General features: G+C 43.2%; 1 protein-coding gene across 11 annotated transcripts in view; it reads right to left on the bottom strand.

The window, feature by feature from the left end:
- Positions 1-14,450, bottom strand: part of LOC136433595 (homeobox protein Meis1-like) — an 80,100-nt gene that overhangs the window by 15,149 nt on the left and 50,501 nt on the right. For all 11 annotated transcript variants that reach the window (XM_066425951.1, XM_066425958.1, XM_066425949.1 and 8 more), the window contains 2 exons: positions 13,226-13,374; positions 4,054-4,130 (listed from right to left, as the gene is read on the bottom strand). In XM_066425951.1, coding sequence (XP_066282048.1) covers positions 4,054-4,130; positions 13,226-13,374 — 226 coding nt within the window. The remainder of the gene's footprint in view (positions 1-4,053; positions 4,131-13,225; positions 13,375-14,450) is intronic.

Here is a 14,450-nt window from a genome sequence, read left to right as displayed (position 1 = left end):
TTTTAAACAAACCTTTCTCAGCACTACAGGGCAGAGGTTCTCAGCTGGGCTACACCTGGTGCTCCCACCCTGTGCAACTTGCATCAGGTTGCTTCCTGCCAAGATTTCATTACCGTACTCCCAGATCCTGTTACCTGCTGATTAGTGTAACATCAGGGCCAACCCATCTCTGTTGATCCTGGCATAAAGCACCCTGCGATTGGGTTCCATGTTACTCTTTGTTGCCACTAAACTTTCCCATTGAGGAGGCCACAAACAAGCGGAGTAGTTCGACCTCCAAGCAATAGAGATATTTAACCTGGGAAGTTATTTTGACACCACAAGCCCTACAGCAGACCCGTGTGATCGTAGTACACAAAAGGGCACGCAGGTTGGTAGATTTGGAGTGGCCTGGGTGGCCCAGGGAACGTGACTGTGCGATAAGGCTTTGGTAGGTGCCACTCTCCAGTCTGAAAGAATCAGCATTTCATCTCTCACGTCCAATTCCCCAAAACAGCATAAAGGCGGTGCCTAGACAAGTGTGTTTTCCCAAACATTTCTAATCCTATTACCAAAGCCGGCAAATGGAAAATTTGTTTGACAGGAATAGCAAATTTCGGGAGCTGGTGCCAGAACCGCCGGCTGCTAGTTATGAATTCATAATCTGGGCTGCTAGAGGGGACAATAATGTAAACCAAATGTGTACACCATGTCTGACAGCGGGAAGGGGTGGAGTGACCCTTTTAACTCATGAACAAACATTATACCAGCATGTTTGGTCCTGTCAGATAACCCTGCCTACCTGTATACAATAGGACCCATGGATATATATGACCATTGGAAAAATATTTGCCCTGACCACACTGAGCTGCTTTGTTTCCTCTCCATTCAACGGTTAATCAAGGCTATTTCCATATTGACTCTGAAACAAAGTTTTGATAGTATATTAGTCCCTTCAATAGCTGAATGGTAACCACCCCGTTCTTTTATCAGTGAGTTCATTAAGTGGAGGGCCCAGATTAGCGTTCCAACTAGAGGAGCCGGGAGGCTGGGGCAACTGGTATACTGGAAGGGTTTGCTCGTATGTGTAGTCGAATGTGATGTTACTCTCAGTCTAAGTGAAAGACAAGTCAACTCCTGGTGGGGATCAAACTTAACTGTCACTATAACTCACACATTTTGGAATTAAAATATGCACATCTTCTACAAGTGTGTTTCTGATTAAATAATTTGGTGTCTTTGCAAACCAAAATTTCACCAAAACGAGAACATAATTAATTAAGGTACACTGCCTGTGAGGATCCAAACAGGTATCTTATTTCTGGGAGGCTTCCAGAAAGCGGAGGGCCATTTCTATCATATCAGTTATAGTAGGAAGAGATTCTCTATTGAGGTTCAATATATCTTCGTCAATGATATATCAAAATTACCTTTGTTGAGTACAAACCCAGCAAGTTTCAAAGACAAGCCATTTTCCAAACGAAGGGGCCCGTCCCCCATTTTACGCAATTTTACTCCCATCCTGTGCTGGCCCCTCCACCTGGCCTGGAAACAGAGATCAGCTGTGGGACTTTGCAGAGGAATGCAACAGGGTTCAAAAGGACAGCGAGGGGATCGTCTTTCAGCCATCTCCATACCAAAATCCCTCCACAAGCACAGGTGGCCTGTTTACACCATTCTCCACAGTCCAAACTGTCCATCCCCCGCTGGACACTCTCTCCCCTACCACAACTCAACATCTTTTCACTTCTCACAAAGAGATTTCCTTAACACAACTTGATGTTTTTCAACAGCAACTCCCTATCTTGTTTTTGTCTGTTAAAGACGCTGACAATCTTGTGTTTACAGAGTGTTTATCAAATTATTTCCAAGAAACTAGCAACATAATAGTTCCCTCCAGACACACAGGATGTTTCTGCAAAATCCAACTGATTTTCTTGAAACTGTGACCTGTATTCCTTTCAGAAAACAGCTGTAGATTTTGTGTTTACAAGAATACTTTCCAAGAAATCCTGAGTACAGAAACTGATATTCGTTTCTTCTACTTACTGGCATTTGAGCCGACAGTAGACATATACACACATTTCTGGGCAAAGTTGTTTCTCCCATGCCTACTTAATTGTAAGGCAAGAAATTTAACATGCACAACTTGTTTGCATTTATGAAATGATTTTACAGACAGAACTATATGAAAATATTCAGAATGGCATCATTAAGATAAATTGGAAAAAGAGAAGCTGTTTTTCTCCCCTGCAACATCTTTGACCCTTGAAATTGATAAACAGTTAAGATGAGTACAACTGAAAGTACAAAAACTGCAAGAAAGTATGAGTTTTCTTGTCCCTATGCTATTTCTCCCAACTGCAACCAGTACTACACCTAGTCTCCAAGCTTCCAATCATCATCACAGTAAGCTATGAAGCAAAGGGAACAGTAATGATTTATGACCATGAAATCAGAAAGCAGGCAACCTTTCAGGAAATGAAAAATGGCTTCATCCTGCAAGCACCATCTCCTTATAACCAAGCCATTACTGCCCCCTGCCTCCTGCCAAGAAGTTGGGCACCTCACCCAGCAGGAAGGAACTGTTATGAAATTGTCAGGAAGCCAGACAAGTTGATGTTGCCTCAAACTGCATATGACACCTCTCAACAATGATTGTCTCCCCGTTCCTTCATCCCTCGGGTAGAGGTAGAGGGAATGTTTGTTGCTGTAATTATTTGGTGGGGCAAGTGTCACATGATGCTATCTGACAATAGGTTTAACAACACTTCAGGTGAGCATGACTGTCGCTACTTGTGTCTTTCAGAGGCGACTAAAGCACAGCAATTGGATGCCAAGTCATTCCTTAGTATAGACTCATGATGCTAAGAATTACAGCTGACAGAGTTGACACATACTATTACAGCACAGAGTTGGAGAAGTAAAAAAGGTGAAGCATGTAGTACAGTGACAACATAAAGCTACTATCACATAACTCGAGATATGCCATTCACAACTTTCCCCAAAAAGGTAGAAAGTATTGCCCATGATTAGATTAAAATTTCACCAGCAAAAGGGTTTCTATCGATTTAGATATTTTGCATATCTAACAGATGACAAAGATATCAAATCAGAGTCAGAGTGATAAGTTTGGCAGGTCATCTTTGATAGTTTTTTCAACCCTTTTCAACCAGATACTTTAAAACTCAAACAATTGGCATCAAAAACACATACTTTTAGTCAGAGCCACCAGGGACAAGTTCCAGCAGTGTCACATTTTCTCATTGTAGACAGGAAAGCAAGTTTGGCTTACAATACATGATAAAAGTTTGCTGACTGCTTACATTTCCTCTGATTTAGATCCATTTGCAGATCTAAAATACACTACAGGAAGACAACTCAGAAAGGATACTGAAGTTTATGTTGAAAGGAAAACCAGAATCTAATTTCAAACCGAGACAGCCTCTCAACTTCCCAGTTACCTATCTTCATAGTCCCTACGGGATCATCCTAAGCAACAGAATATGCAACCCATTCATGAACATATCTGCCCAGGTTACCTCTTCCCAATTAACCACCCTAATTAACAGAGGTAAGGACTGTTCCCAGACATGTAAGCATGAAAGAACCACCTATAATAATTAAGACTTGTCAGTCTTGCAGGCCAAACAGCCTTCTGTAGTACCTTAGGGACAGCAGTGACATCAAAGCAGACAACCTAACAAGCAGGAACATCCTGAGACAAACAGAACAGTTTAACTACTTGCCAAGAAAATAATAGGCTCCAGCTAACACTGTAACAGGTAAGACCCAGAGAGTGGGGTTTCCTGGTGCCAGAGCAGAAGGGCTACATAATCCTGTTGGTAGTATCTCAAGCCACAAAATGACATTTGTTGGAAACAACATATCATATGATGTCAACATTACTGAAAATCTCCACCTCCTATCTGCTTAATTCCCAGTTCCCACTCTGAACAGAAGTGGAGTAACACAGCAGGCATACTACTTTGAAGTAGATGCTGAAATTTTTACATCATCAAATTACTCAAAATTTTACAACAGGTACAAAATTGTCAAGTAAAATATTCTTACCAGTTGTTGACTTGCAATATCGTGAGTCCTGTGTCCTGTGCTAGCTGCTTCTTTTGCTCTTCTGAGGGATATGGATGCTGTGGAGAAGAGAAAATAAAGTTTATCTTTGTGCAAGTGACATTTGGAGCAAGCTAAGTGTTTGTGGTGGACAGATTTGGTAAAGGCTCTTCCTAAGAGCCATTCAAGGACATTTCTGGCGAAAAAATGGATCAAGTAGGGTTTGTTGTATTACGTAAGTCTGCTACCTACAACGCAAATGGAGACAAAAGTAATTCAGTAAGTAGTCAAATGGTCTTTCTTCGGTCTTCAGCATTTCAGAAACTCACTGTTGACATTATTCCATCCCACCCCTCTAGGCTAAGATCAAGAACATATTCCTATATTGTACAAGCCATACTTGGAGGTGGGCAAATGATCCCTGTGTAACAGAAATCACAAAATCCTGGATAACAGGCAAGAACATAATAACATTTTTTTTTGTGACACGTTCAAGGAAATCTGTGTCTTGTTCTTCAAAAGGCTGAGATAATACACTTAAGTATTTATTTACCAGTAATTGGTACATTATGACATATGATGATATTTAAAGCTTTGAACACCTGTGATTAGTAGTTTCTGGGAAACAAATACTCCCAAATACCTCTTTTTTTTTTTTAAGGAGACACTTTGAAAAGTTTCTTCAGTAAGAATTAATCCATTGAACTACCTGATTCCACCTTGTTCAAATTCAGGTAAATGGAACAAGAATCAGACATATTTACAGATTCATCGATCTTGGCCTTGTGTCCGTGTCATGACAGCTGCTGCTTCAGCCAATTTCAAAACCAGGCGGACATTCCGCAACAAAGCCAAATGAAAAACTGTTAATTCCATTAATCAAACTTCTTTATCCTAGTCTCTTTTTTATGCACAAGTTTGCTTTTCACTTACGTCAACCACCCCCAGGGAGGTTTACACATGGTCAACACGGTGAGCCAATATTGGGCACTTATTTGTGTCTCGTTCTCCGAGCCCTGCAGACTCTACTCAAACTTTCCACCTTGTGTACTGCAAGTTGGCCTGACGCTAGAGCTAACAAGCGAATGAATGGGAGGGGGAGACAGGGCCTTTTGATGTGTGTTAAAACTTTAGAGAAGCATGCCAGCTATGGTAATGGTGCACAGACCTCAGCTTTTGATCTCTGGGGTCAGCAAGTTAAATGCATACTTGGAATGCAAGAAAAAACTTTATAGGAAGCCCCAGCAGAGATGTGTGTTGCTTTTCCTTTACAGTTTCAGCTGGAAAGAAACCTGAATGCTTATTTGGAATGCAAGAAAAAACTTTTTAGGAAGTCCTTTCAAAGATTTGTGCTGTTTTTTTTTTTCTTACAGTTTCAGCTAGAAGATGATGACTAGATTCTTCACTTAGATGGGATACCAAAATAATACATACCAGCCAAAATTGTCATTTCATTTTGAAGCTTGTAATGGTATAGTTTCAGGGGATCATCATGACTAGTCATGATTTGAATCTTCCATTGTGTTTATATCCTCTTAGATTGTATCATGATAGAGTGGCACTTTCCTTGTTTTCTGTGCTAACCCATCTCTTGAAACTGGTTACTTTAAACACTGTCTGTTTGTGTTGTTTTAACTCAAGTTTCCCTCATTTCACTAATCAGGAGTTTGTCTAACTTGGGGAGCCAGGAACAGGCTTAGCTGTAAGGCTTGGTCATGCTTGGACGAAATGGGGCGTTTTTTATCTCCAGGGCAAATCAGGGCTGCTAGATGGCAGTCTTCCTGCTTGAGGGCACAGGGTGTGCCATTGTTTTGAAAGGAACTTGTTTCAATCTGAGAAAAGTTTTGAGTTTCATTTTAATGACCCTTGCATCTCCTCTGTTGATAAGAGGGGGTCGGTCTGGGTCTCTGGAGTCCCAGCCTTTCCCAACACAGCCAGCACAGCTGTGTGATAAGCCTGGGCCCAGCAACAGGGTAGGTCCAAATGTGGTCTCCAAGGAGCCAACTGAACCTCTTTTGGATGGGCTTGGCAGGCCCCAAGCTTCTGCTTTACATTCCAATGCAGGGGTCATCTGCCGGTCACAGGAGCTGGGGCCCCATTGTTATTGTGATCGTAATGGGCAATTTCATCTCTATGCCCACCCTTCAAGAAAAACAGTCCCCCTTTTGAAAGGGCCTGCTTGAATTTCTGCCTCCCTTCAGGCTGAATACTTCAAGCGTTGGGGTCAGCAATCGGTCAAGCATCCGGGCTACTGGACTGGTACTGGACCAGTGGGGAGCATGCTCAAGCATCTCAACTATTCCGACAAGTTTATTTCCACACTCAACACCTAAAAACCCCCTGACACAAACCACTGACTTCAACAGCCTTTCAACACAACTCTTGCTAATAAAGGTACAGTGGGAGACAGCCTACCCTTCACCAAGTCTTTTTGAGTGGCTCTACCAGACGGGATGCTGAGCCATGTTGGCTAAAGTTAACTCCAACTGTCATGTCGATCCCTCTAAGTGACCACCTTTTCCTTCCCTGGTCTCCTACACTACCACCAAGGCCTGAACCGTCTGTTGTCGGCGCAGTTGACCCTCTGCATATACAAACGTCAAGCATTTCTCACATTTTCCAGATCGCCTGGGAGGGGAAAAGCTGGGCACCACAGGAAGCAGCTTGCAGCAGGCCGAGGTGTATTGTGAACAGGATGCTTCTGTACCCAGACCTTGGTGCCATGGTAGCCAACCATTGACCCAGGGATGCTACCATGTTCCGCCTCAAAAGTTTTATGGACTCTGTTCTCATCATCAGAGACTCTTGGTACCTACTTGTGAAAACCACAGAACTGTATGTGGCCACACCTCACTCTTATTACTCCCACCTCCAACAATAGACAGTGATTCTGGGCTTGCATGTGTATTCTGTTCAGCCAGCCAAGCGAATACACTTCTGTACAAGTTACTCTCTGTCTTCAAAGTATTTTAGGCAGACACCCTTTTCTTCAGCACACAGTGTATAGTTACATCGACTATTAGTGCTAAATGGTGGATGAATTTTTTGTTGGCTTGTTTGCTGGTTGATTGTTTGGTTGGTTGGTTTGTCCGTTGCTTAATGAACCAGCCAGAAGTCAGAATTGTTTCCACTGCTATAAAGGAATAGTGTTTATATGAAAGCTTCACTTTCATCTCAGCAACCTACATGTATCCATCTGCTGAATCATCTTATGGGAGAAATATTCATATCTTAGGGCACAGAGAAGCCCAGACACACTAATCCCTGCTATTAATCATCCTGAGGTTTTGGAGCAACCAAGTTTCAAACAGCAAGTGGTCTGATTTTGATTTTGAGGCCTCTTCAAAGAGCATCAAGCTTCTTTTCATTGTTTATTTCAGGGCTATGCAGATTAAGTAGGATTTAGCACCTAATTGATAGATTATTATCATGAAGATAATCTCTGAGACTGGTTTAGATGGAGCCTGGCAGGATTAAGTGTGGAGGGATCGGGTTGGTGTCAGGAAGAGGTGAAACTTCCAGGGAGGTAGAGCCACTGGCTGTCCTCACTCTGATGGAGGGTGGCTGCTTCTGGAGGGTGGGAAAACTCACTGCTTGCCTGCCTTGAGTCAATAAACACTGGGAGTAGTGACTGTCTCCCCCTGTCCCCCTGCTAGACATTAATAATAATGGTCCATTTATCCCAGCCTGGTGGCAGCTCGGAGTGTGCAGTGGCCATGGTCCACACTTTGCCATGCATCATTACCACCCACCTTTCAGTGGCCCAAGTCAGTGGCCCATCCCGAACTTGGCCTGGCATTTTTTTCTCCCTGCCCTCTCTAGTCCTGAGATTTTTAGCTCCCAAAGCCCCTCCCCCTGCTGGATTAAGCATGGAACAACTGGTGCATTGTGAATGCCTGTGTGACAGGGTATCCACCAATGTTGAAACCCTGGCAAATCCTGCTGATCATGACAAATCACCTGTGGGACTTGGGGAGCTGAGCTCACTCTGCCAGACCCAGCCCCAAATATGCCTGGCTAAGGCAATGAGGGCACGAGGCTCACTAAAGCTCTCTGGCCACTCTGTGTACCTGGTGATGCATAGGCCTTGGGGGTAAGGGTCACCCAGCCATTTTCATTAATATGATCAACTTCCCACATAACAGCCTAATGAAAAAATAACAGGCAATTCTGATGGAGGCTGTTCCAAACAAACAAATATTCCCCATAATGTGTTTATTTAGAAAGCAAATTGTTGTGGCTGGGAGTCAGCATCTAGTAGCAGCAGGACGCCCCCCTCCCACCCTTCTACTAAGCCCGACTCTGGTCTAGCTAGGTCCTTGGGACTTTCGTAGTATTGTCACCTTTCTTTAATAAATAGCCGTTTTTACCTTTGGTTGTTTATTTGTGGCCTATAAATATTTGTGCTACCAGCACTTTCCAGATAGGTTTGGCATGAAGTGTCGCTCTAATGGACCATGGCTGCAGCACTAACCAAACACCACAACTAGACAGAAGGAAAGCCCCGCCAAGGGCAGCAAAGCCGTTAGCTGTCTGGCCAGGGCCGCCATGTTGGCATCCCAGCCTGTCAGCTTGTATACAAGGCACCATCCATCATGGCCGACTCCGAGCCCCAGATGTCGCCCGAAAAGGGAAAACGCAAATCAAGGTCAACGCAAAAGCCTACCCTACAAAATTCATGAAATCCACAATTTTTGGAACAAAAATCCGGCGAGGCTCGGAAGTCTACGTGGGGACGTTTCTTCCGTCCTTGAAGAAATCCGCCAGTTTGTTCAGATAAAACCTAGCCTAATGGTGGCCATCATTTACCATTGACATACACTTCTTTCGACCAGTCCATAAAAATGCAATACCTCATAAAGGTAAGGGGTTATGACTGTTTTGTCTGTCACTTGGCACATGGAGCAGAGTACGAGGATTTCGGAACAATACAGCAGGATCTGTATAAATTCTTCATAAAGGCAGGAAAATTAACTTTCACTACCATGACCTATGGTTGTGTCCAAGTTAGATCGTAAGTCTTCTCGCATGTCTGGCTAGCAGTCTATACTACCTGTCTTTTTACTGCCATTTACTGTCCCCCAGTGTTAACCATATTCCCCAGTAATACTCCTCAACAGATCACGGTTTAGGCTGTCAGTTTTCATAGCTGCTATTTACTATTTACGGTGCTTTTACTGACTGTGATGTTAACAGCGAATGCTGCTGCAGACCACGTGTACTACCGGCTGCGAGCAGAGAAAGGAAGCACGGCATTCTGCCACGGCCACTACTTGTCTGACTTTCCGTTGAACATGATGATACGCTAATCACTTTGGAATGAATATCACTCTAATTATAGGAGCTTAAGGGCCAAAAGCCAAGCCTGACTGAACAAAGGAAAGATGACAGACAACTTCTGCCTTGGGCCACCTGACATGTACGTAATGGCACAGGATAGCTCTCAACAACATTGTTAATATTATTTAAGGAGTAAGACATTGCGGTTTCACCATTCATAATTTTCTTGTGAAATTGTAGAAAACAGTAGAGGGTTAAAGTTGCTCAAAATTTGGCATCTGCTTCGCGTCTTCAAGGACCCAACCTTTCACCCAAGATTTTAACAAAATGCCAAATTTGATTATGTATCCCGCCAGCGTATTGTTCTTCTCAGAGCAGACAGCTTCGGTCTTTGTTCGTTGATGTATTGTGCCGAACCAAGGTCTACAAAACAATAGGTCGTCAAAAGATGTGGTGCATATCTTCTCTCTCTGGAGTGGCTACTAGCCCATGATCATATTGGCTGAATTTCTGATATCTTCTCGCTTTCATTTTTGTATGTGACAAAGGTATGTTTCATGATTGTTCATGATTGGCGCTGGTAGTAGCATCATGCTTTTGTTCGATATTTCTTCTTCTTCTTACTGTTCGGAGAACAGTTGGGAACTGTCTTATTTAGAGATAATAAACCATGGGACACTTCTGTTTGAACTCTGTTGACATCTCCTGACGTAAGACCATTCATCTTCCACAGCTCTAGTTGACATTAAGTCTCCTCACAAGTATCCCACACAAACATGGTTGCCACGTCTTGTTTTTCTGCAGCAAAGCACAGGGTTAGCAACAAAGACAAATTCGCCATATTTCAATCAACCAATTCAACAGGCAGAGGGATGTTAAAGTCAGGGCGAAATTTATGGTTCCTTGTGGGGAAAATTAGCCTTGTCACTGAAGGGGCTTAGACTGGAGACAGAAGTTCCGGCAGGCTGCAGTGTCATCCCCCTTTTGGGGTCCCTTCTTCTGTTGTAGCTCTGCAAACAGCACCCCAGGCTGTGTGCTCATTGTGCTAAGCATGAATGAGGAATGCGGGGATGGGGTCATGCAGAGGACAGCCGTAACGGCCGAGTAAATTTGGAAGCACAAACAAGTGCGACAGGTCTGACGAAAAACAAACCCACGCCAAAAGCTACTCAGCCCCTGCAATCTGAACCAAGGCACTGGCATCTTTCGATGGCTTGCCCTCCAAATGTGGCTGACAGGTGCAGCTGACAGAAATGCAGTATGATTATCTGACTTGTCCGGCCAAGCAGAGGGCAAATACAGGTTATGGTGGCACAGCACAGCCTTTTCTAAGTGACACCCTCTGACAGACTTATGCACTGGTTTACGACGATGTCTTGTCAAAAACTGACACTGGCAAAAGATAGTTGTCATCGTCATCATTACACACGTCATTTATGTCACTTTGGCAAAACATCTCCATATACCTTCCACTTTTGCCCCCAGTGGGCTAGGCTGTCCAGGCAATTTCAAGTATTTTGACAAATCAAGATTTATGGTGGGTCGCTTTTCTACCCTTAAGCAGTTATTGTGCTATATTTTATCTGGCTGCTACAGCTGTTTCCTGCTAACTTAAACGTAAAATGTGCAACCCAAAAGAGCCGTAGCTACATTAGAACATATCATGCATAGCTGGCATGTTATGGCAGCCGACCTGTAAAAATTTCAAACAATTTAATGCGGGGGGACCGCCAATGTAAAGTATGGCTATCTTATTGCCCATAAACTCAGCTGGGGAAATCATAGACCCTTCAGTTCAGACAATTGTGTGTTTTATTTACTGACATGTCGCATGATTGGAAATTACGATGACAAAATAACTACTGGAAACCTCAGACCACTTTGGCGGCCACTGAAAAATTGCCCTGACAACTGCATATTTCATCATTTTTATAGAGGGCTGCCCCTGACAGTTTCTTCTGTCAAGAAAATTTATGGAAAAAAGCCCACCCCAAAGGAAAAATTAGTGCCAACTGACCAATCCTTCTTGTTTATTGGTGGTCTGGAAGTGACAGGCCATGGACAGTTGACCACATGACAGGCATATCGCCAGACAGATTTGTGGTTTAGAAGTAAAGGAACACAAGGTTATCCCTTGGTGCTTGTGGGGGCACTGGGACTGTTGATTTACTCCATGTTTTTTATCTGCTTGCTGCCTTGTAATTTTATTACATCCACGGAAAATTGCCTCTATTAACAAATAGTGTGTTTACTGTTGTCTCCTTGAGTGACACAGAAGCAGTAGATTTACATCCTGGCTGTCACACAGTGGGCAGGAGGAGTAGCAGATTTGGGGTGGTTTACATTTCCCTGATTTACAGCCCCAGACCACAGTTCCAAAACCAAATAATTTCTTGCATAAACTGAGCAATAAATTCTGATGGGCTGCAATAACAATACATAATGCTTCAGTGGAAAGGGTCTTTGGGAGGAGAGGAGCAATTTTTCAGCAGAACTGATCTCCATGACTCCAAAAGTAAAGGACCTGGTCAATCATTAATCTACTTTTTCTTGAATGGTGCCAAATTCAAACTTAATACTAACATTTACTCTTTTTAATACTAGGTATGAAGGTACAGTAACTGTACCACAGAGAGTGATATTTCTTCTGTGCAAAATGGGAAATTGTTAACATTTTTTTTGGATCATCTGATGAAAAACAACAAAAACAAATAATCAATGGTTGTCATACAGGAGCAGCCAGTATTTTGGTATGGCTGATCAGACAGGACGACAGGCAATAAATACTGGTAATGGCCAAAACAGCAGGATTTTGGGAAGCCCAAGATGGATAACTCTGGGGTCGCTACCTGTCGTGTGGAGATTGGACCCTCATCAGTCAGAGTAGGGATGTCACAAAAATAGCTAAATCTGACAAATTGCCACTTTTCAAGTATTGTGCATATTTGTCATGTGTAGGTACCCCTCAGTAGGCAGGCTGGGGCCTTGGCACTGTGGAGATTGTGATCCACATGAGCATCCATCACTTTCTCCCTTGAAGAATGCATGAATGTTGGTATACTGCATGGGCTTATAGTGTTTTCAAAACTTCAATAGCACAGGAAATGTATCGTGATGCTTATGTGGTTGAAATGTGTTCTGGGGGATATGTTTCTTTCTATGCAGCATTCAATTTGTAACATTCTTCAGTCATTTCAAGGTTGTCAAAAAAAGAGCATACGACAGACGAATTATTTTAGGTGTTTTCATGGGGAGAGAGTAATGATAGTGTACGGTGAGAGCTCTACATGCCCTAGCTGTAACGTAAAGTTGGTGGTTTTGTTTCTAAGCCCCTTTCCAGAAAGATCAGTTTCCCTGTTCGTAAAGACAACAAGAGCAGAGCAGGTCTCTTCCAGTGTAAATCAGTCAGGAAATCCTCAAAGTCTTTCAGAGATCCAAGTATGCATATTTTTCCTGGGCTTGTGAAAGCCAACAATGAGTTCGTTTTACTCAGCTTAGATTTGGTTAGACATCTTAGATGTGCCAAGTCTCCAATTCACTATGGGGAGAGAGGGATTTATTTTCATACCACTTGAAGCGAAAATATTTTAACTTGGTGGGATTGGTGAAGCAAAACTTCTTTCCTTAATATCCAGGCTTGAGATACTGGCATCGTGGCTCAGACTGGTTTTCACCCCGCAGAGCATTTGTAAGAATTTTCGGCATCGCTCTCTATAGAGTTTTATTTATGGACCAATTTCCTTAAATCTGTAGGATTGCTGATGCCTTGCTGCGGGAGGTAAGATTGCGGTATTACCATCCCTGTGCACCTGCAACGTGTTTCAAATTACCCAAATCCCCCACAAACCCATGGAAAAATTCACACCTACCGCAGGTACAAAGAACAAGAACTTACCGTTAAGTGTTGGAAAAGCCATGCCCTCATGATGTTTGTGGCGACTTTGGGAAAAATTCCCCGTTTCTTTTGTCTCTTCTTGTCTTTGTCGGAATCCCCCTCATCTCCCGTATTTTCGCCTGATCCTATGCTGTTATCAATCCCCCCATCTGCAAGAGGGGAAAAGAAAAAGGGATGAAGGGGTCAGTATATATCTCTACATGAGCAGAATGTGACCTCCGCACCATCCATCCCGCTCCCTCCCTCTAGGCTGTGTTGTTGTCAGTCCCGGGGCCAACAATACTCCGTCATTTATCACCCACGCTGTAGAAGCGAGGCCCCGAGCCATGGCCAGCCACCCTGCCCAACTGTCATCCACACAAACTGCCCTCACAATCCGCTTCTAGTTTAACGCAGTGCTGAAGGACAGTTTCTGTTTTATTGGGACATAATTCAGCTTACATTTTCCTACGTTTGCCGCTGTAACGTCGGGGTACAAATGGTGATCGTATTGGCACAGTATATCCCATAATACTGCATCAAAATGGCGGCTGTCTTCATTCCAAGGGTCACAATCACACGAGCACTGAGGACAACGGACTTTGCGTTTTCGTTGAATTTTACACATTCTCGCGGCAACATTAATCTTCACAACTGACAACAGTTAAGAATGCCTCTTTCAGGCATGGTGTGGGGACTTTGGAAAGCATGATTCCACCGTTGTTTGGGAACAAATCTTTTAATGAAAAACAACACAGTTTATGCTCCCTGTCGTGTTATCCAGATATTTGTAATTTCGTATCTCGGGTTTGTGGCGAGAAGCGGTGCTATAAAACACATTACATTGAACACAGGGACACCAAAATAGACAGACACTTCTTGCTTTTGGGTCTAGCCACACTCGAGCCACTAAATGTCAGTAAGGAGACCGGCTTTCTTGTGTAATGCCTTTTCCGTTATGATGTAACCTTCCTGTGCGGAGATCTGACATAGATTTAAGCTACATAAGTATCAATAATGTATCCCTTCCAGCCTTTCAGCTGACCTTTAACTATATTTATACCTTCTCCTGACATGACAAATTTTCCCTGAATATATGACCAATTTTGTTTAGTCTGACAACGTACCTATTTATCTTATCCTCCCTAGCAACCAGGGGTTGACAAATGGTTCGGGAGCATTTAGCTCAGGGCTTATACCAGGAAACAGGGTGGTCTGTTGGACCTTTTTCTGTTATTCTATCATA

The sequence above is a fragment of the Branchiostoma lanceolatum genome, chromosome 4, assembly GCF_035083965.1.
Source record: "Branchiostoma lanceolatum isolate klBraLanc5 chromosome 4, klBraLanc5.hap2, whole genome shotgun sequence".
Lineage (NCBI taxonomy): Eukaryota > Metazoa > Chordata > Leptocardii > Amphioxiformes > Branchiostomatidae > Branchiostoma > Branchiostoma lanceolatum.
The sequence above is the reverse complement of the archived record's forward strand: the minus strand, read 5'-3'. Positions and strand labels throughout refer to the sequence as shown.